Source organism: Callithrix jacchus, chromosome 22 (assembly GCF_049354715.1).
Source record: "Callithrix jacchus isolate 240 chromosome 22, calJac240_pri, whole genome shotgun sequence".
NCBI lineage: Eukaryota > Metazoa > Chordata > Mammalia > Primates > Cebidae > Callithrix > Callithrix jacchus.
The window spans coordinates 33,010,636-33,034,142 of NC_133523.1; the positions used below are offsets into that span (position 1 = coordinate 33,010,636).

Below are 23,507 nucleotides of genomic sequence, written 5' to 3' on the forward strand. Positions count from 1 at the left end.
AGAATACCTTTGCAATGGAGAGATCTGGCAGTCACTACCTTAACCAGTGATCAAATGGAGCATCACTAATAAAGGGACAACCTGCCATTATGTGCCTCCTATGTGTACAGACTGTATTATACCTATGAAGTGTTCTTGCTAACAATGTATGACCAGAAGCAAATCAAGCTACTGTTTAAGTCTCCGTTTGGAGACAGAGGAGAAAGAGGAACAATATTAAACAGAAATAAAATAGACAAACCCAGACTCCAGGCTATTCTAAGACAACTGTGATGGACTCTTCTAAAAGCCAATAAGATGAAACAAAGATGAGGGATAGTTCCGTTTAAAAGTGACAGAACAGCCAAAATGTTACAATGTGTGATCCTGAGAGTAAATCCTTGTTAAATGTCTATGAAATATATTCTTGGAACAATTATGGAAATTTCAACATGATATGGATATCATAATATTCTATGGAATTGTTAAGTTTTAGGGTGTGATTTTAGTACTTTGGTTATATGTGTTACCATTTTAAGAGATACAAACTGATTTAGGTGCAAAATGACGTGATGTTTATAAGTTAACTCTCAAATGGTATAGCAAAAAATTTTTATAGGAAAACAAAGCAAAGTTATACATTTTCAAATCTAGGTAGAGGGTAAAATGGGTGTTCATTATAGAATGTATTCTTTGTTTCTGTGTCTCGGAGCATTTTCTTTCTTTCGAGACGGAGTCTCAATTGCCAGGCTGGAGTGCAGTGGCATGATCTCGGCTCACTGCAACCTCCGCCTCCCGGGTTGAAGTGATTCTCCTGGCTCAGCCTCCTGAGTAGCTGAGATTATAGGCACGCACCACCATGTCCAGCTAATTCTTTCTGTATTTTTAGTAGAGACGGGGTTTCACCATGTTGGTCAGGCTGATCTCAATCTCCTGACCTCGTGATCCACCGGCCTTGGCCTCCCAAAGTGCTGGGATTACAGGCGTGAGCCACCATGCCCAGCCTCAGAGCATTTTCATAATAAAATTAGTAAAAAAAAAATCTAAATAGACAGCTTTCTTTTTTCTACCTTTTAATTTCTATATTATTATGGGTAAATGGGTAAATTCCCTCACACCTCTAATACTTCAACAGCTATGTTCTTTTTTTTTATTTAAAGACTCAGTCTTACTCTTATCGGCCAGGTTGGAGTGCAATGGCATGATCTTGGCTCACTGCAACCTCCACCTCCTGGGTTCAAATGATTCTCCTGCCTCAGCCTTCCAAGTAGCTGGGATTACAGGTGCCTGCCACTACACCTGACTAATTTTTTTTTTTTTTTTAGTAGAGATGGGGTTTCACCATGTTGGCCAGGCTGGTCTCGAACTCCTGACCTCAGATGATCTGCCCTCCTCAGCCTCCCAAAGTGCTAGGATTACAGGTGTGAGCCACTGCACCCAACCCAATAATTACATTCTAAAGGTCCTGCCACTCACTACATCCTTAGGGTTTCTCTTCATCTTTAATTTTCTGAGAAAAATTAAGCAATGAGGTCTAAATTCAGATCTTTACATATTCTTTATATTCCAATGGAGTGTCTTAGTTATTCTGGGCTGCATAACAAAATACCATAGTCTCAGTGGCTTATAAACAACCAAAGTTTATTTCTCACAGTTCTGGAGGCTGAAAGTCCAAGGTCAGGGTGCCAGCATGCTTGGGTTCTGGTGAAGGCCCTCTTGTGCATTGTAGACTGCTGACTACTGTATCCTCATGTGGCTGAAAGAGCTAGCTGGCTCTTTGGCTTCTTCTTATAAAGGCAGTAATCCCATTCATGAAGGCTCAATCCTCATGATCTAATTTCCTTCTAAAGGCCCTACTTTCACATACCATCACCTTGGGATTAGTGTTTCAACATAGGAATTATTATGGGAACACAAACATTTAGCCCATAACACAGATTTTATCTAAGAAGTACTTCATGGAATGTAAGTGAAAGTGACTTTTTCAAATTTTCACCTCATTGTATCTTCCTATTAAGAAATTCACTAATAAAGTTGATGATAATAAAAGCAGTAATATCCAATATTAATTCAAAACAATTTGGGCCAGATACTTGTTGCTGTATTATACATGTTGGAAACAACCACACTTTTAGGTGTGTTTCATTGTACAGCTGAGATACCAAGAAGCAACTATTTTGTCTAATATCACACAGATAGTAGAGTAGTGGAAAGACGATGATAAGTATATGCTGTTGCTAGAACACTTTTCCACAATTGTTACATTAACAGCTGTATTTTCTAGTGTGAATTTTCCTAAATTTAATGAGAACTAAGAGGTATTATAAAGCTCATACATTTATTAAGTTAGTATGTCTAAAAAAAAGATCAACACATTGACAGAATGTCTTTCTGGCCATAAATATTTTGATATTCTATAAATAGAGCATGACATGAAAACCCTTTCTTATATTAAATTACAGTATGAGTTTTCTGATGTTGATAAAGATGTGAATACTGTCTAAAGGTCTTTCTACATACCTTACACTCATAGGGTTTCTCACCAGTGTGAATTCGCTGATGTTCAGTAAGGTGTGAATTAAGTCTAAAGGCCTTCCCACATTGTTTACACTCATAGGGTTTCTCACCAGTATGAATTCTTTGATGTATTCTAAGGTCTACACTACGACTAAAGGCCTTCCCACATTCTTTACATTTGTATGGTTTTACTCCTGTATGAATTTTCTGATGTTCAGTAAACTGCCCACGCCGACTAAAGGACTTCCCACATTCTTTACAATCATAGGGTTTTAAACCAGAATGAATTTTCAGATGTTCTTTAAGATTTCCTCTACGAATAAAGGCCTTTCCACATTCTTTACATTTATAGGGCTTTTCACCAGTGTGAATTCTCTGGTGTTCAGTAAGGTAGAAACCAAATCTAAAGGTCTTCCCACATCGTACACATTTGTAGGGTTTCACATCAGTATGAATTTTCTTATGTAGACTGATTTGAGAGCGCACCCTAAAGGTCTTCCCACATTCCTTACATTCATAGGGTTTTACACCAGTATGGAGTCTCTGATGTTCAGTAAGGACTGAACGAAGCATAAAGGCTTTCCCACATTCCTTACATTCATATGGTTTCTCTCCAGTATGAATTCTAGAATGTACTCTGAGGTCACCACTGTAACTAAAAGCCTTCTCACACACCTTACATTCAAAAGGTTTTATGCCAGTGTGAATTGTTTTATGGCGATTAAGCTGTCCACGCATATTAAATGATTTCCCACACTCCTTACATTCATAAGGTTTCTTACCTGCATGAGTTCTTCTGTGTTCAGTAAGGTAAAAACTAAGTCTAAAGGTCTTTCCACATTCCTTACATTCATAGGGTTTTATACCAGTATGAATTTTCTGATGACGGGTAAGTTGACCACATACACTATAAGCTTTCCCACACTCCTTACATTCATAGGGTTTCTTACCTGTATGAATTTTCTCATGTTCTTTAAGGTAGAAAATAAGTTGAAAAACTTTTCCGCATTCTTTACATTCATAAGATTTCTCACCAGTATGAATTCTTTTATGTTGAGTAAGTTCCAGTCTACTAAAAAAACCCTTATCACATTTCTTACACATATAGGGTTTTTCACCAGTGTGAATTTTCTGATGTCGATTAAGTTGTGGGTAAAGAACAAAGGTCTTCCCACATTCTTGACATTCATAGGGTTTCTCACCAGTATGGAATCTCTGATGCAGAGTAAGTTGATAGCTATGGCTAAAAACTTTCCCACATTTTTCACATTTATAGGATTTTACACCAGTATGAATTTTCTGATGGAGAGTAAGTTGATAGACATTATTAAAAGTATTCCCACATTCTTTACAATCATGTTTCACATCAGAATATGTTTTCCCATGTTGAACCAAGTTTGAATCACAAGTTTTGTCACTGTTATGAATTCTCTGATTCAGAATAAAAGAAGGATGTTTTCTTTCAGTTGACATTTTTTTAGAGATGATTTTCTTTTGACTGATAGATCTTTCTTCAAGTCCCTGTTGACCCTCAAACTCACTTTTGCTCTGCCACTCATTTCTCAGAATGGATCCTTTCAGATGAAGAGTTTTACTTTTTTCTATTATATTCCCTTTGGAAAAACTGATTTCATGAATATCCTTTTCTGAAGATAATTTCTTGGTCTTATGCCTGGATAACAAACCTGAAAGAAAACATAAATGCAAACAAAAATTATTTTCCTGTAATCAGCATAACATAAAGTATACATTTTCAAAATAGGAGACAAAGTGAAAACAGTTCTCACTAGAAGTCAATGGCTTAAAGAACATTTCCATAAAGTTATATAATTTGAAATTAGGCAACATGAGCTTAAAACATGAGAGCTTATATAAGATTGTGGTGATATGGAAAATAGTTTACATCAGTGGTTCTAAAATGTTATTGTGGATGAGAATTATCTGGTAAACTTATCACAAATACTGATCCTTAGTTATCACACAAGTCAAGTGAATGAAATCTACAGGAGTAATTTGGTATCTGAATTTTTAGTAACTCCACTAGATGATTCTGATATGGATCAAAGTTTGAGAATCTCCACTTAACAATTTTAATAGTTTTCCTTTACTCTTAGAATAAAATCCAAACATGTTACTATATAATATGATACGGCTTTTGGTTACCTAAAGACCTCTTGCAAAGGCATTGTCCTCCTTACTCCCTCTTATTATGACATTTGCTTCTATTCAGCTCCTTAATTGTATCAGAGCATTTCCCATTTCATATAGTTTCCTACAGGTTTTTTCATCTCCTAAAAATAATCTGTCCTGGGCTCTGTGAAAGACCAACTCCTTCACATCCTTCATGTTCAGTTAAATATCTCTTACACAGAAAGGCTTGCCCTGCTGACTGTAAGGCAGTCTCTGTCCTTTATTCTCAATTCTAGCATCATGTTTCTTTTCTTCATTTCACAATTTTCAAATGCATATCCATTGATTTTTCTCTTTGTTCTTTTGTTGATTTTCTGATCCCTAAACCTTCCCAAAGGAAGATGTAATCCCTATTTCATTCAACAATTAATACCTACCCACTAACATATAGCAGGCATTAAATAATTGTTGAGTTTTTTTGTTCATTTTTCAAAAATTATTCTACATGGCACATGCCTGTTACGATATCTAAAAAAAATAATTTAAATACTTCTCTATCAAGTATAGGAATGGTTGGTTTTAGATGTAAGGGGACAGAAGAGATATCTGAAAAGGGTTGTAAAGAAAGTGATGGTACAATAAATTAATCATTGTCTTAAATGATGAGTGACACATAAGATACTGTATAGGACAGCTGAATATCAGAACAATCACTTTGTTTTTGTATTTTTGTAACAATTACAAACTACCTCTAATCTCTCTCATCTTATTATAGTGATTAAATCACTCTTTCCTACCTTACTTCCTTTACAGATCAGAACAAAAGTAAATCCAAGGTAGTTCAGCCAAATGTATACAGTGAAAAAGCCCTTGTTTTGCCTACTTATCCTTCAAATGGCTATCCAATTAAAGAGATGTTTCCAACCCTGTTGTTCACTGCCTCCTGTGCGTGGAGATATGTGTTTACACAGCTGAGTTTTACTGTTATTCTACCACCTACTGGATGCTCACTCTCCTTTTCTTTTTTCTTTTTTTAATTTTTAATTTTTTAATTGTACTTTAGGTTCTGGGGTACATGTGCAGATGATGCAGGATTGTTGCATAAGTACACACATGGCAATGTGGTTTGCTGCCTCCATCCCCCCGTCACCTACATCTGGCATTTCTCCCCATGTTATCCCTCCCCGACCTCCCCACCACCCCATTGTCCCTCCCTTGCCCCTCACGACAGACCCCAGTGTGTGATGCTCCCCTCCCTGTGTCCATGTGTTCTCATTTTTCAACACCTGCCTATGAATGAGAACATGTGGTGTTTGGTTTTCTGTTCTTGTGTTAGTTTGCTGAGAATGATGGTTTCCAGATTCATCCATGTCCCTACAGAGGAGAGAACTCATCATTTTTTATGACTGCATAGTATTCCATGGTGTATATGTGCCACATTTTCCTTGTCCAGTCTATCACTGAAGGGCATTTGGGTTGGTTCCAGGTCTATAACAACATAATGGCACTATAACAACATAATGGCAACATAATGGCACTGTTGCTATTGTAAACAGTGCCATTATGAACCTATGTGTGCATGTGTCTATAACAGAATGACTTACAATCCTTTCGGTATATATCCAGTAATGGGATTGCTGGGTCAAATGGAATTTCTATTTCTAGGTCCTTGAGGAATCACCACACTGTCTTCCACAATGGTTGTACTAGTTTGCACTCTCACCAACAGTGTAAAAGTGTTTCTATTTCTCCACATCCTCTCTAGCATCTTTTGTCTCCAGATTTTTTAATGATTGCCATTCTAACTGGTGTGAGGTAGTATCTCAATGTGGTTTTGATTTGCATTTCTCTAATAATCAGTGATGATGAGCATTTTTTCATATGTTTGTTGGCCTCATATGTCTTCTTTTGGAAAAGTGTCTGTTCATATCCTTCTCCCATTTTTCGATGGGTTTGTTTGTTTTTTTCTTGTAAATCTGTTTTAGTTCTTTGTAGATTCTGGATATCAGCCCTTTGTCAGATGGATAGATTGCAAAAATTTTTTCCCATTCTGTTGGTTGCCGGTTCACTCTAATGATTGTTTCTTTTGCTGTACAGAAGCTCTGAAGTTTAATTAGGTCCCATTTATCTATTTTGGCTTTTGTTGCCAATGCTTTTGGTGTTTTGGTCATGAAGTCCTTGCCTACGCCTATGTCATGAATGGTTTTGCCTAGGTTTTCTTCTAGGGTTTTTATGGTGTTAGGTCTTATGTTTAAGTCTTTAATCCATCTGGAATTAATTTTAGTGTAAGGTATCAGGAAGGGGTCCAGTTTCTGCTTTCTGCACACTGCTAGTCAGTTTTCCCAACACCATTTATTAAACAGGGAATCCTTTCCCCATTGCTTGTTTTTGTCAGGTTTGTCAAAGATCAGAGGGTTGTAAATGTGTGGCTTTGCCTCTAATGCCTCTGTACTGTTCCATTGGTCTGTCTCTCTGTTTTGGTACCAGTATCATGCTGGAGCAAGGAAAGGTCTAAAATTGACACCCTATCATCAAAATTGAAAGGGTTAGAGGAGCAAGATCAAAAAAACTCAAAAGCTAGCAGAAGACAAGAAATAAGATCAGAGCAGAACTGAAAGAGATAGAGACACAATAAATCCTTTAAAAAATCAATAAATCCAGGAGCTGGTTTTTTGAAAATATCAACAAAATAGACACTAGCCAGATTAATAAAAAAGAAAAGGGAGAAGAATAAAATAGATGCAATAAAAAATGATAAAGGGGACATCACCACTGACTCCACAGAAATACAAACTATAATCAGAGATTACTACAAACAACTCTATGCACATAAACCAGTAAACCTGGAAGAAATGGATAAATTCCTGAGCACTTGCACCCTCCCAAGCCTAAACCAGGAAGAAGTTGAAACCTTGAACAGACCAATAACAAGGGCTGAAGTTGAAGCAGCAATTAATAGCCTAGCCTACCAACCAAAAAAAGTCCAGGTCCAGATGGGTTCACAGCTGAATTCTACCAGACATAGAAAGAGGAGCTGGTACCATTCCTTCTTTTCTTTTTTTTTTTTGAGACAGAGTCTCACTCTGTCACCCAGGCTGGATTGCAGTGGCGGGATTGCAGTGGCGGGATCTTGAATCACTGCAATCTCTGCCTCCCAGATTCAAGTGATTCTCCTGCCTCAGCCTCCTGAGTAGCTGGGATTACAGGTGCATGCCACCATGCCCAGCTAATTTTTGTATTTTCAGTAGAGACGGGGTTTCAGCATGTTGGCCAGGCTGGTCTTGAACTCTTGACCTCAGGTGATCCACCCATCTCAGCCTCCGAAAGTGTTGGGATTACAAACATGAGCCACTACGCCTGGCCACTTACTTTCTTTATTACCTTTCTCAGATATCTCTTCTGTACCCTTACATCTAAAACCAACCATTCCTATACTTGATAGAGAAGTATTTAAATGGGGTTTTTAAAAGATATTACAACAGAAATGTGCCATGTTGAATGGTTTTTGGAAAAATGCACAAAGAAACTCAACAATTTTAAGGAGAACAGAGTAACTGAGTAGTATGAGGAGATGGCTGGGTGCCTAGAAGTGTCAGGGAACCTTATTAACACAGATATGTTAAATGAAAGCTGGAGAGTGGCAATCTAAATAAGACAAGATCCTAAAAACATCTAAATACTGGCCAGGCATAGTGACTCATGCCTGTAATCCCAGCACTTTGGGAGGCCAAGGTGGGTGGATCACCTGAAGTTAGGTTTTCTCCACAAGTAGACAGATTCTAACCTGCCTAGATTTTATTAGAGCCTAATAACATAGAGGAAAGAAAATACCCAACTTCAGCCCTCTAAGCCATCCTGTCTCACCTAGCAGCAGGGAAAAAACTGGAAGCACTGGTTAAGGTCAGTCAAGTGGCACAGGTGCATCAGAAGACTGAGACCTAATTCTGAGACCACAGACTACTCCTCTCCCCTTACACCTTATCACTACATTCCTAAAGGCCTATTTACTGTGTTTCCCTTTACCCTGTACATCATGTTTACCTTTCAACAAAAAGTTAGAAGGAAAACTAAAATGCAAGAAACACAGTTTGATGAGACTAAACAAGCATCAGAATCAGAGTCAGATATGGCAGGAACGCTGGAATTATCAGACCAGGAATTGTAAAAGACTGTAAGAAATGTGTTAAGGGCTTTAATAGAAAAAATAGACAATATCCAGGTGGATAATGGAAACAGATGAATATTCTAAGAAAGAATCCAAAAGAAATGTTAAAAATTAGAAGCACTGTAATAGAAATGAAGAATGCCTTTGATGTGATCCTTAGTAAACTGGACACAGCTGAGGAGTCTCTGCACTTGAGAATGTGACAAAAGAAACTTAGAAAACTGAAAAGAAAGAGAAAAAAATCCTGAAAAAAAGGGAACAGATATCCAAGAACTCTGGAGGTAAGTATAAAAGGTATAAATACACATGAAAATACCAGAAGGAGCAAAAAGAGAGAAAGGAAAAGAAGCATATATGAAGCAACAATAAATGAGAATGTCTCCAAATTAATGTCAGATGCCACATTAGAGATCAGGAGTCTCAGAGAACTGCAAATTAAAACAACAATGACATACCACTTCACACCTGTTAGAATGGCCAAAACCCTAAACACTGGCAACACCAAATGCTGACAAGGATGTGGATCAACAGGAATTCTCATTCATTGCTGGGTAAATGCAAAAATATTATAGCCACTTTGGAGGATATTTTGGCAGTTTCCTACAAAACTAAACATGTTCTTCTTTTTTTTCTTCCCTGAGATGGAGTCTTGCTCTGTTGCCCAGAGCTGGAGTGCAATGGTGCAATCTCAGCTCACTGCAACCTCTGCCTCCCAGGTTCAAGCAGTTCTGACTCAGCCTCCCAAGTAGCTGGGTTTACAGGTGTGCCACCATACTACTCAGCAATCACATTCCTTGGTATTTACCCAAATAAATTGAAAACTTATATTCATATCCAAACCTGCACACAAATGCATATAGCAGCTTTATTCAAAACTTCCAATACTTAAAAACAACCAAGATGTCCTTTAGTAGGTGAATGGATAAATGAACTGTGGTACATCCAGAGAATAGACTATTATTCAGTGCTAAAAGAATGAGCTATCACAAAAAAGATGTTGAGGAAAGTTAAATGCATATTACTAAGTAAAATAATCTGAGAAGGCTACATACTGTATGATTCCAACTACATGACAGTCTGAAAAAGGCAAAACTATGGAGACAGTAAAACACTCAATGGTTTCCAGGGGTGAGGGTGGAGTAAGGGATGACTAGGCCAAACACAGAGAAATGTTAGAGCAGTGAAACTATTCTGTATGATACTACAACTGTGGCTACATTATACATTTTTCAAAGTTAACAGAATTTATAACACCAAGAGTGAACTCTAATGCAGACTGTGACTTCAGGTGATAATGATGTGTCAATGTAGGTGTAGCAACTGCAACAAATGTACCACTGTCATGTGAATTGTTGATAATTGGGGACGGTGTGCATGTTTGGAGACAGAGAATATATAGGAACTCTGTACTTTCTGCTAAATTTTCCTGTAAACCTAAAATTGATTTTTAAAATAAAGTTTATTAAGTTACTCCAGAAACTAGTAAAATATAACAAAATGTATATTTAGTATCTAAACTAATAAAATATTACAAAATACATATCTGATAAAGTAGTTGATTATAAGATATATAAAGGACTCTTATAAATCAAGAAGATAAAGAAAATAAATAATATCAACAGGAATTTTTGTGTCCTTGTGTGAGAAAAGGAGTTCTTACAATATATTACTAATACACGCTGCTTCACAAATGGACCTCCAAAACATTATGCTAAGTTAAAGAAGCCAGATTTAAAAGATTGTACATTGTATGATCCCATTTATATGAAATGTTCAGAAAAGGAAAATGGACAAAAGTGGAAGATAGGTCAGTAGTTGCCCAAAGCTGAAGGTGGAAGAAGGGATTAACTGCAAAGGGGCACAAGAAAACTTTTGGGGGTGATGAAAATATTCTAAAACCGGATTATCATGATGGTTGCCTAACTGTAAAGTGACTAAAAGTCACCAAGTGTGCACTTATAGTTGGTGAATTTTATGCTATGTAAATTATACCTCAATAAGATTGCTAAAAGAAAGTCAGTGGGTAAAAATTAATTAAATAGACACTTCTTACCAAAGAAGATAAAGGAATGACAAATACATGAAAATATGCTCAACATTAGTCATTAGTTAAATGAAAATTAAATTTAGTGAGATACACCTACACGTCCACTAAAATGACTAATATTAAAATGACTGACGATACCACAGGCTGGCAAAAATGTGGAGCTACTGAACATCTACTGGGAATGCCAAAAAATATAGCCACTTTGAACAGTTTATTTATTTACTTTTTGAGATGGAGTTTCACTCTTGTTGCCCAGGCTGGAGTGGAGATTGCACCATTGCACTCTAGCCTGGGTGACAAGAGTGAAATTCCATCTCAAAAAAAAAAAAAAAAATAGACTCCTTACATGCCATGTCCCCTTCTAGCTACTAACCCCTTGTCTAGTTCTCTCCTAACAGAATTCCCATTAGAAGTTTTCTATCTCACTGTCATCACAGTCTCACCTCCCATTTTATTTCAGCCCCATCTAGCAGCCTTTTTTTAACCTCTGACTCCATTGAAACCTTGTCCTCTTGACACAAGGTCACCATCAACTTCTTTCCTGCCACATCCGATAGGCAATTTACAGTTCAGTTGACCTCATAGATGACTACTCCCTTCCACCAGAAACATTTTCTTCATTTGACTTTTTTTGGTACCACTCTCCAGGCCTACTTGTTCTCAATCTACTTGCTGCGTCCTCTTCCTTTTCTAAATAGAGTGTCCCGGGCCTTAGTCTCATCTGGCTTCCTTCATTCTATGAAACTCATTCACTAAAGGTTGGGAATCAGCAAACTTTTTCTGTAAAGGACCAGACAGTCAAAATCTTATGCATTGCGAGCCATATGACTTCTGTCTCAACTACTCAACTCTGCCATAGGCAATATATAAATAATTAGGTGTGGCTATGTTTCCATTAAACTTTATTTACAAAAATAGGTAGTAGGTCAGATCAGCCCTAAGGGATCTCATCCAGTCAGTTAATTAGCTGGACACCCAAGTGAATATAACTCATCTTACTATGTCTCTGACTGTTCAACATGTCAATCTGGATGAAAAGTAGGCATTTCAAATATATACACCTAAATTGGGACTCTATTTCCATCCTCCAAGCTATCTTTCCCATATGTCCATCTCAGCAAATTGTATCTACATACCTGCTTACATAAAAAACTTGTTCACCTATGATTTCTTGTTCACCTATATCCCATGGCATGTCTGTTCTACTTTCAAATCATAAGATGAATACAACATCTTCTCACCACCCCTCACCACTACCATCCTAATCCAAGCTACTATCACTGCTAATCTAGACTTTTGAAATAGCCTAATAACTGATCTTTCTACTTCCATTCTTGCCTCTGTTCAGTATATTCTTCACAGAGAATCTACAGTAATCACTTAAAAACATATGTTTGATTATGACTTTCAATTACTCTTGGAAAAGAAAAATCCAGATTTCTTACTATGATAAACAAAGCCATGTAAGACCTGGCCCCTGCTTGGCTTTAAACTCATATTTAGTTACTCTTCCCCACTCTCAATCTGCTCTGAGTTTCTTGCAGTTCCTCACACACGCAAAGCTCACTTCCCTGCTGTGCTTGGAATTATTTTCTTGCAGATGTTCACATGCCTTAAGCCTATACTGCACATCTCTGCATGTATATTCTCTCTTCGAAGAGTCTTCCCTGGGCAAGCAACCTAAATTAACCCTGCCCAAACTCTGTCTCCTTACTCTTCATTGTTTTCTTCATAATATGCATCGTTATTTAATATTTATATATATTCATTTGTTTACAGCTTACTGTGTATCTCCCCTACCATAATGTTAATTCCATTAGTGTGGCAAGGTTTTGGCCTTATTCACCAAGGTACTGATAATACTTGGCACAGAATGAGCAATTGGCAAATATATGCTGAATATGTGAAAGATTGAATTTTCAGGCATTAGCCTGACAAGCACACGTGTCAATGCAGAAAAGATAGGAAGCAATTGATTGCACTGGGAAAGAAAGAGCATTCTCTTTACTGAAATGAAGAGTAACATGAGGGGAAGCAAAAACAAAGATAGGTGGTAGGAGCTAAGATGAGGTTCTTTTGATAGTTCATGCTAAGATGATCTGTTTTCTTCCCTGTATTAGGCCTGTTCTCCAAAGTCCTGAGGCCTCTGAGAGGAACTCCCTAAACAGCATGCAAAGCCTGTATATGCTCCCTCCCCAGCTGGTCATGACTGGCAAGGGAGAGCCCCTATCTGCCTGATGAACTCTCAACTCACCTGGGTACTGTCTTCCTGTCATATCCCTCACCGCCACGCAGGGCTCTTTCCCTTGTTCCAATAGGGTAATCACATCTGGCTTTGAGCCAGAATATCCTGCTTATAAGAAAGAAATGAAAAAATATATAGAAGTAAAACATTGCAAGTTCAAAAACAATTTGAGACTTGGTTAAATTTATATGGATCAATGTGATTTCAATAAAGACTTCAGAGAAAACTGATAGGATTAAAGAATTTCAACTTAGGGTAACCCTAGGATCCCAGAGAATAAAGTAACTTGATGGGCAGGGGAATTAAAATTCATCCAGGAGAATTTTAATTCATTTTGGAATTAAAACTCATACAGGCTGGCTCTACTGAAAGGCAGTAGTTATTGAGGGCACAGACTCTGAAGCCAGCCTATGTGGGTCCAAATTCTACTCTGCTACCTATGGACTAATGATTGTAAACAAACTGCTTAAATTCTTTGGTCCTCAGTTTTCTCATCTGTAAAAGGAAAATAAAAGTAGTACCTATATCATAGCTAATACTTAGAACAGTGCCTGGTATGTAGTAAGCACTCTATTAGCTATTATTATTTTTGTCGTTCTTAATTTACTTGCAGCAAAACAAGACACTTCCTATGGTATTTCTAGGTTCTTGCTAAGATACTCATGGAAAATTAGATGCTAAGTTAATAGATTTTATTTTACTTTAACTAATTTCAACTTTTATTTTAGATACAGGGGCCACATGTGCAGGTTTGTTACCTAGGAATATTGTGTGATGCTGAGGTTTGAGGTACATTTGATTTCACCACCAAGGTACTGAGCATAGTACCCAGTAGGTAAAACTTTCAATCACAAATCAGTAAAAGAAAATGTTTGTTTTAGGAAGTAGAATGCATTCACCTTAATTTTAAATGAATTTTGTTGGTCTAAACCATGACATATAAATTGTACACCCTGGGTGCATCTGTTATCCTCACAGACAGGTTACCAAATAACAGAGCATCCATAGCAATTCTGAGCTCAAATGCAATATGAAACCTGATTTCACTGACACTAGTTTTAGAGTAAATGCCCCCAAATTCAAATCCAGTCTCTTAACTATTAAGGAAGACACAGTTACAGGAATGGATTAAGGAACATTTCATGAGGCTCAGTGAGGTATGGTGAAAATGAAGGCATTTAGTGGAAGTGCCATTTACAAACCATCAAAGTTCAGTCAATTTCTTGAGGAAAAGAGAAGAAATTGAGCTAGTTCCTTAATAATTAGTCCTAAATTTCTGGAAGATAAAGCTACTATTTCAGAGAGCAGAGTCTACATTATTTGATGTAGGTGACCTCACCCAGTGAGACCAAGTTACTGTAATTCTCCAACATGACATCTCTGTACAATTTCCTCTGAGTAGGGTCCAGGCACTCCCATTCCTTCTGAGAGAAGTTTATAGCCACATCCCTGAACGTCACCAATGCCTGAAACATAAACCAACATATTACTGGTGAAATTACATAACTAGTATTTTAAAAAGAAGAAAAGGAGATAGAAGGTTTCATTGCAGCAAGGGATACTATACCAAACTCTAGGCTGCAGCTGAAAGCTTGTGATAAAGGTAGAAGAAAGGAACCCAGTATTCTAAAGCCGAGTCACCTCATTTTCTTGAAGAATCCAGCTTCTGTATACAAAATTTCCTATATATTATCGGATTCTTGAACTACTCAAAACATTTCTGGGAACAAATACATGTTTCCCAATTCATTTAAACTGGATACAAGCACATAAACTATATTTCTACCTCAAAATCCTCAATAAATTAATACTTTATAATAAAAAACACTTAATAAATAAATTTTAAAAAAGAAGAATCCTACCTCCTCTTTTTCCTTTATCTATCTATCTATCGATCGATCGATCAGTCAATCAGTCAAGACAAGGGTCTCACTCTGTTGCCTGGAGTATAATGGCAAACTCAGAAGTTCAAGCCCATAGTACCTCACTGCAAATCTGGGAGAATACAATTATCTAATATTTACGTATCTTGATGATTTTCTTTCTTTTTTTTTTTTTTTTTGAGACAGAGTCTCACTCCGTCGCCAGGCTCCAGACTAGAGTGCAGTGGCACAATCTCGGCTCACTGCAACCGCTGCCTCCCGAGTTCAAGCAATTCTCCTGCCTCAGCCTCTTGAGTATCTGGGATTATAGGTGTGCACCACCACACCCAGCTAATTTTTGTGTTTAGTAGAGATGGGGTTTCACCATGTTTGCCAGGATGGTCTCGATCTCTTGACCTCGTGATCCGCCCACCTCAGCCTCCCAAAGTGCTGGGATTACAGGCGTGAGCCACCGCGCCCGGCCTTTCTTATAAATACTATACAGCTTCTTTGTTCTTGAGATTAATACTGATGTAATGAACCAGAATCATACTTATGTCAAGACTAGCACATTTGTTTAAATCACAAAATGCATCTTATTATAGGTTTTTGCCTCAGAGATTTTCAGGAAAGACCCCCTGGCCTCTCTGTAAGCAGGCCCCAACTACATACTGAAACAGAGGCCAATCAGTATTACACTGCATTTTATCTAGATGCAGGATCTGTGGAAAACTGCAGTGCTTTTCTTTGTGTAGTCAAATGAATCCATTCTTGGTTTCATTACACCTCAGATCTGACAAAGGATGGTAAAGTGCTTCCCTCTAGGAACTTCATGTCTGCTCTATCTCTGCTCTAGACAGAGACTGAGTACCTTGAATGATTTGGTCAATGTGCATATGAATATTGGTTAAAAAAGAGAGGGGGCACACTGGAGGGGCTTGGGAGTGTGAGGAGTAAGAAAAACTTCTGGGCCGGGCATGGTGGCTCATGCCTGTAAGTCCAGCACTTTGGGAGGCCCAGGCGGGCAGATCACAAGGTCAGGAGATCGAGACCACTCTGTCCCTACTAAAATACGAAAAGTTAGCTGGGAGTTGTGGCACGTGCCTGTAATCCCAGCTACTCAGGAGGGTGAGGCAAGGGATTTGCTTGAACCCAGGAGTCGATGTTGCAGTGAGTCGAGATTGCATCACTGAACTCTAGCCTGGTGACAGAGTAAGACAAAAAAAATTCTGTTAAGAAGTGTCAGCATTCAGATGAGTAAGTAGAAAAAAACAAAACAAAGAAGAAATGAAAAAGAAGTGTCAGCATAAGGAGTGAAAATGTTCACATGATCTTTAAAAACAAAAGAATCTAAAGAAGGAAAGAGAAACTGTAACTTACATGGGCCATGGTTTTAGACTCACAAGAACTGATCAGTCTTTCCCAGGGTTCTTCTGCTGGAGAAACAAAGTTCTGAGTTAAAGGAGAAAAAAATGAGGCAATGAGACTAGGCTTGCTGCAGAGATAACAACATGATATAAATTAATAATCTATTTGCCATCGTTGCTTGCAAACACCTCCCCCTAAACTTCCCTCACCTCCCTCAGACACACTCTCACCACACCAAGGGAAGCTGGCTGTAGAAGGATGGACACAGTGTAGGGGTTCTCCTGAATTAGAACATATGACCAATATTTCAGCAGGAGAGTTCTGGGCCAATACCCACTATGAGAATACTTATCTAGGACCAAGGCTGGTATGTTGAGAGCTGCCTAGATTAGAATCTCTTCCCTCGATTCTCACCATCCAAAGGGGACAGACCACATTATCCAAAGCAGACTGCCTTCATGGCCTTAGGAGCTTCCTGGCCTCCCCTAACTTAAAGATGAAAGATAGAACAGACTAGGAGTTTGCAACCTATGGCCCATGGGCCAAATCTGGCTGCTCATATGCTTTTGTAAATAAAGTTGGAATGGAACACAGCTATGCTCATTTGTTTACTCCTAACTATGGCTACTTTCAGAAAGCTACAATCGCCAAGCTGAGTAGTTGCAATGGAGAGTGTATGGGCCACACAGCCTATAACACTTCCTATTTGGCCTTCTATAAAAAAAAATTTGCTGATCCCTGGCAAAGACAATTCATAATGGCCTTTAACATGGCAAAATTATACTTGCATACTGGGATCCCTTTCCTAGCCTGAACTGGAATGCCCACAATCCTCAGGGCTCACCACTCCCCACTCCCCATTTCCCTCAATCGGAAGAGTCCCCAGGGTCCCTGCAGGACATTATTCACCCTTCCTTCTCCCTCAGTACTCAAACTGGAGGGAGAAGTTAATTTATGACCCTGGCAGTAATAAAAAATATCAACTTTTATGTGATGCATACCTTATATATTGATATTTAATCCTTAGAATAGCCCTATAATGTCATTATTATCTCCAACATCAGAAAAACAGAAATCTAAATCCACTGCTAATAAACAAGACATTTGAGGGCCGGGTGCGGTGGCTCACGCCTGTAATCCCAGCACTTTGGGAGGCCGAGGCGGGTGGAGCATGAGGTCAAGAGATTGAGACCATCCTGGTCAACACCGTGAAACCCCGTCTCTACTAAAAATACGAAAAAAATTAGCTGGGCATGGTGGCGCATGCCTGTAATCCCAGCTTCTCAGGAGGCTGAGGCAGGAGAATTGCCTGAACCCAGGAGGCGGAGGTTGCCGTGAGCCGAGATCGCGCCATTGCACTCCAGCCTGGGTAACAAGAGCGAAACTCCGTCTCAAAAAAATAAAAAATAAAATAAAATAAATAAACAAACAAGACATTTGAATTCTGAATCAACAATTCTCCAATTACAAAGCCAGTTCTTTCTCAGCTGTGCTCCTGTCACTGATACCCAGAATTTCTTACTATACCTAATGAAACCCAAGCATGAATAATAACAGAAGTAATGACTAAAAGCTCTTAAATGTTGCTACTCATTAAGATAATGTATGTTAAAGTGGCAAATAGCATTTTACATTTACAACACAGTAACATTTAAAAGACTTACGATAATGTGTTAAGCTGGAGTAAAACAGATACCCTCACACCATGTTATACACTGCTGCCATCCGAAAGAGAGTAAATTAGAAATTTATATTAGCAGAATTTAATAATGTGAGCCAGATATTTCACTAATCCCACTCCTAGAACCCTGTCTAAGGAAAATGATTATATATGTTCACTAGAATATATGCAGGCAGGTGCAGAAAATTTTAAAATGGAAAAAGCTAGATAAAAACATGAATTAGACTTGAATAAAGAACAGGTTAAATAAATTCTAGTATATTCACATAATACAAACTAAATTAGCCATCAGAAATAATATAGATTGGGAGTCAGCAAACTTTTCCTGCAAATAACCACATAATAAATATTTCAGGCTTTGTGGGCCATTCAGCCCACCAGAAGTATGCAATGTTACCACATAGTGCAAAAGGAGCCAGAGAAAATTGATAAATTTAAAAAATGTGACAGTGTTCCAATGATACTTTTATGAATATGGAAATCTAGAATTCATATAATTTTAACGTGTCTTGAAAATATATTTTCATCCCCACCATTTAAAAATATAAAAACCATCATTACCTTGCAGGCTGTACAAAAAAAGACAGAGGGCTGAATTTGGTTTCAGGGCTGGCTATAATTTGCCAGTTCCTGATACAGATCATTATTTAGATCCCATGTTCATTACATGTTGTTCTAAGACGGTTAGTTACAAAAATGTGTAGTGAAAAATATACATTTCATATGTGTCCATTCATAAAAAAAACAGGTAATCAATTTTAAATGTAATGCTCACAGTAGTTGTATCTAGGTGGTGGCATTATAGGAATTACTGTATTTTCTCAATTTATGAAAATATTAGAGTTCAGAGAGTAGAGAGAATGAGAAGGAATGAATGTAATAATGAATGAAATATGATGATGAGATTCAAGAAATTCAAGCTAATAAGGCTTTTTTCTTTTTTCTGAGGTAAAATGCATATGACATTAGCCATTTTAAAGAATATACTTCAGGGGCATTTAGTACATTCACAGTGTTGTGCAAATCACCTCTATCTAGCTCCAAACATTTCATCACTCCAAAGGGAAATCTCATATACATTAAACAGTTACTCCCATTCTCTCCCTTACCCTAGCTCCTGACAATCACTAATCTGATTCTGTCTGTATGCATTTGCCTGTTCTAGCTTTCCCATATAAAGGAATCACACAATATGTGATCTCGTGTCTGTCTTCTTTCACTCAGCGTAGGGTTTTAAAGCAGTAATTAACTTCATTTTATGGCTGAATAATACTCCATTAGATGGGTGAACATTTTCTTTCTCCACTCATCAGTGGATGGACATTTGGGTTGTTTCAACCTTTTGGCTTTTGTAAGTAGGGCTGCTATAAACATTCATGCACACATTTTTTGCTTCAAAGCAGGTTTTCAATTCCTTTGGGTAAAATACCCTCGAGTGGGATTATTGGGTAAAACAGCGATTCTATGTTTAACTATTTGAGGAACCACAAAACTATTTTCTGCAGCTGTACCATTTTACATTCTTACCAGCATTATTATTTTTACTCTCAAAAAATAAATTTTAAGAATTGGCTGGGTGCGGTGGCTCACGCCTATAATCCCATCATTTTGGGAGGCCGAGGCGGGTGGATCACGAGGTCAAGAGATCGAGACCATCCTGGTCAACAAGGTGAAACCCCGTCTCTACTAAAAATACAAAAATTAGCTGGGCATGGTAGCCGTGCCTGTAATCCCAGCTACTCAGGAGGCTGAGGCAGGAGAATTGCCTGAACCCAGGAGGCGGAGGTTGTGGTGAGCCGAGATCACGCCATTGCACTCCAGCCTGGGTAAGGAGCGAAACTCAAAAAAAAAAAAAAAAAAAAGAATTTTAAGAATTTCATTTTTCAAATATTTGCTGGATGAATTAAGTTTTTTACCCTCTTCAAATTTTGAAGCAATGAACTAAGGGTTACAATTTACCTACAGATTCAATTTCTTTCCTTTTAAAAAAAATGTTATTCTCATCTTAGTGGGTATGAAATGGCACCTCAGAGTGGTTTGGATTTTCATTTCCCTAATGACTAATAAGGTTAATGATTTTTCATGTGTTTATTTGCCATTTATATATTATCTTTGAAGAAATGTGCATTCAAGTCCTTTACCCATGTTTTAATTGAGCTGTCTGTTTTGTTTTTAACTTGTAAGAGTTCTTTACATTCTGGATACTGGATCATTATCAGGTATCTAATTTGTAACTATTTTCTTCCATTCTGTATTATCTTTAAAAGATTTTTTGAGACAGGGTCTGACTCCATCACCCAGACTGGAGTGCAGTGGTGTGATCTTGGCCCACTGCAACCTCCACCTCCTGGGTTCAGGTGATTCTCATGCCTCAGCCTCCTGAATAGCTGGGATTACAAGTGTGAACCACCATGCCCATCTAATTTTTTGCATTTTTAGTAGAGACAGTTGGCCACTATGTTGACAGGCCAGTCTTGAACTCCTGGCCTCAGGTGATCTACCCACCCTGTTCTCCCAAAGTTCTGGGCTTACAGGTGTACTGTCTTTTAACTTTCTTGATAGTGTCATTTAATTAAAGCATAAAAGTTTTAGTTTTGATAAGGTCTAATTTATCTACTTTTTCCTTTGTTGCTTGTGCCTTTGGTGTGATATGTAAGAACCCGTTGCCCTGTTGGTAATAAAGCTGTTTGACTTTCTTATAATTCATGTGTTCACTGGCATAGCACTTTTAGTTTCCTTCAAGAACTTTTCCTTTGTATTCACAGTGTGGTTGTTTGGTACAAGAGGCCTGGCTTTTAGCCTGTCTCAGCTTTTGACATGCCTTCCTCACTAAGTTTAACCATTTTCAGGTTTTGACTTAAAGTTGAGAGACATGCAACTCTTGCTTTCACTTAAACATGTAGAGGCCACCACAGGATTATTTTTATTTATTTGTTTGTTTGTTTTTGAGACAAAGTCTTGCTCTGTCACCAGGCTAGAGTACAGTGGCACGATCTCAGCTCACTGCAAGCTCCGCCTCCCGGGTTCAAGCAGTCCTCCCTGCTTCAACCTCCTGAGTAGCTGGGACTACAGGCATGTGCCACCATGCCCGGCTAATTTTTGTACTTTTAGTAGAGACAGAGTTTCACCATATTAGCCAGGCTGGTCTCGAACTTCTGACCTCGTGATTGATCCACCTGCTTCGGCCTCCCAAAGTGCTGGGATTACAGGTGTGAGCCACCACACCCGGCCCACTGTAGGATTATTAACTAGCCTAACTTCAACAGACCTGTGTTTCAGGAAGGCTTGAGGACAGGGAGAGAGATGGGGGAATAGCTGGTTGCTAGAGCAGTCAGAACACACACATTTATGGATTAAGTTTGCCAACTTATATAGACATGGTTTATGAAGCCCCAAAACAGTTAAAACAGTGACATCAAAGATCACTGATCACCGATCACCTTAAGAGATACAATATTAATACACAATTTGAAATATTGCAAGAATTCCCAAAATGTGACAGACAAGAAGTCAGCGTATACTGCTGAAAAAAATGGAGCTGATAGATTTGCCCAATGCAGGGTTGCCACAAACCTTCAATTTATAAAAAACAGTATCTTGGGAGGCTGAGGTAGGAGGATCCCTTGAACCCAGGAATTCGAGGCTACAGTGAGCTATAACTGCACCACTGCACTCCAGCCTGGGTGACAGTGAGATCCTGTCTCTTTCTTTTTTTTTTTTTTTTTGAGACAGAGTTTCACGCTATCACCCAGGCTGGAATGCAATGGCACGATCTTGGCTCACTGCAACCTTCGCCTCCCGGGTTCAAGTGATTCTCCTGCCTCAGCCTCCTGAGTACCTAGGATTATAGGCATGCGCCACCACACCCAGCTAATTTTTGTATTTTTAGTAGAGACAGGGTTTCAGCATGTTGGTCAGGCTAGTCTAGAACTCCTGACCTCATGGTCTGCTTGCCTTGGCCTCCCAAAGTTCGGAGATTACAGGCGTGAGCCACTGTGCCTGACTGATCCTATCTTTTTAAAACAAACGCAGCATCTGCATAAAATGACTCACAATAAAATGAGGTATTCCCACATTATCATTAATGTTGACAGGAATATCTTCAAACAAGAGGGAAGAAAGTACATGTGTCTATAAAAGGGCAACACAACACATCTTTGTATGTGTTTTGATCAATGTCAACATCCTGGTTGTCATATGATAGTCCTGCAAGATGTTGTCATTGGAAAAGACTAAGTTGAGAATAACACACAATGTCTCTATTATTCTTTACAGCCTCATATGAATCTACAATTATCTCAAATTTAAAAAATAAATTTTAAGAATTTCATTTTCAAACATTTATTAGATGAATTAAGTTTTTAAATCCTTCAAATATTGAAGGCAAATTAATGCTCCAGATTGTACTGTTCAGTAGGAATATCGCAGATATAGCTGTTTACATTTAGATTTATTAAAATTGAACAAAAATTTAAAAATTCAGTTCCTCAGTCAAACCAGCCACATTCCAATTGCTCAATAGCCATATGTCGCTAGTGGTTACTGTAGCGGGGAGCACAGATATAAAAAAAATTGAACCCAGTTTTGCAGAAATTTGTATTAAAAAGCATTGTTCTAAAGCATTACACGATTGACACCCTAACTTTACAGGTGAGAAAACTGAAGCCAGGAGACATCACTGTAACACAGCTCTGCATACAATCGTGCCCATTCTCACAGTACTGTGCTCACACACTTCTTTTCCCACATTCACTGCCACAGGTGAACTTCAATGCATCATTCACTAAATTTATATAATTTCATAGGAATCTATCTTAAATTCATGACCATGCAAAGAAAAATCAATTTCTTACAGGTTATAAGATACTCGGTCGCATGCTGAATCTGATTAATCACAGACATTACCCTCAAAGCTATAATCAAACCATTCCCAAGACCCTTCCGCACACAATGCTAAATGCGCCACTAATAGCCTCTGTCACAGAGTCAAGCACAATCTGACGCACATCACACGGGCATGGCCACTGCCCCTCTGCTCCCACAGAGGACACTCGGACACGGACACGCGCGACCACAGACACAAACACGGCCGTGAAGAATGCGTCACACTTCCGAATACTGTGGGGCAGCAACCTGGTATCGTGGCCACTGCGTCACGGCCAGAGCTCTCTGTCAGAGAGAAATCCAGACCTTACCTGCCAGCCTTTTGCAGCTCTTCTATACCGGGACGACATTCCCCTGAAGGCACCACGGCAAGACTCAACCTCTTTGTGTGAGATTCTGTGGAATTTCTGGGGCGTTACTTGAGTATAATGAAATAGGGTAGGCTCAGACCGTAGCAGGGTAAGACCCACAGTTCGAGCAAAGGAGCCTCGGGGGTCGCTCCGTTCTGGAGTGCTGGACACTATGACAGCCGCTGGGCCTGTGCAGACACCCCCTCCCCCCCCCCCCCCCGCCGGTTTCCAGCTGTAGACTACGTTTCCCGAAGGTCCCCACGTCACTTACGCGTTGTA

The 23,507-nt window shown here is 38.6% G+C and overlaps 2 protein-coding genes across 8 annotated transcripts in view; one reads left to right on the forward strand and one right to left on the reverse strand.

The window, feature by feature from the left end:
• ZNF571 (zinc finger protein 571) overlaps nucleotides 1–23,507 on the forward strand; it is a 70,196-nt gene that overhangs the window by 11,884 nt on the left and 34,805 nt on the right. The window lies entirely within an intron of this gene.
• On the reverse strand, nucleotides 1,600–23,445 carry ZNF540 (zinc finger protein 540). Of its 7 annotated transcripts, none has more exons than XM_078359115.1 (5): nucleotides 23,190–23,445; nucleotides 16,326–16,378; nucleotides 14,423–14,549; nucleotides 13,093–13,188; nucleotides 1,600–4,181 (listed from the first exon to the last, which is right to left on the reverse strand). In XM_078359115.1, the coding sequence occupies exons 2-5, from the start codon at nucleotides 16,332–16,334 to the stop codon at nucleotides 2,431–2,433; spliced, it is 1,983 nt and encodes a 660-aa protein (XP_078215241.1). In that variant the 5' UTR covers nucleotides 16,335–16,378; nucleotides 23,190–23,445; the 3' UTR covers nucleotides 1,600–2,430. The 7 variants fall into 7 exon arrangements, with proteins under 7 accessions (XP_078215241.1, XP_035143059.1, XP_078215240.1 ...); XM_035287168.3 differs by having other exon boundaries at nucleotides 13,093–13,191; XM_078359114.1 differs by having other exon boundaries at nucleotides 16,326–16,381.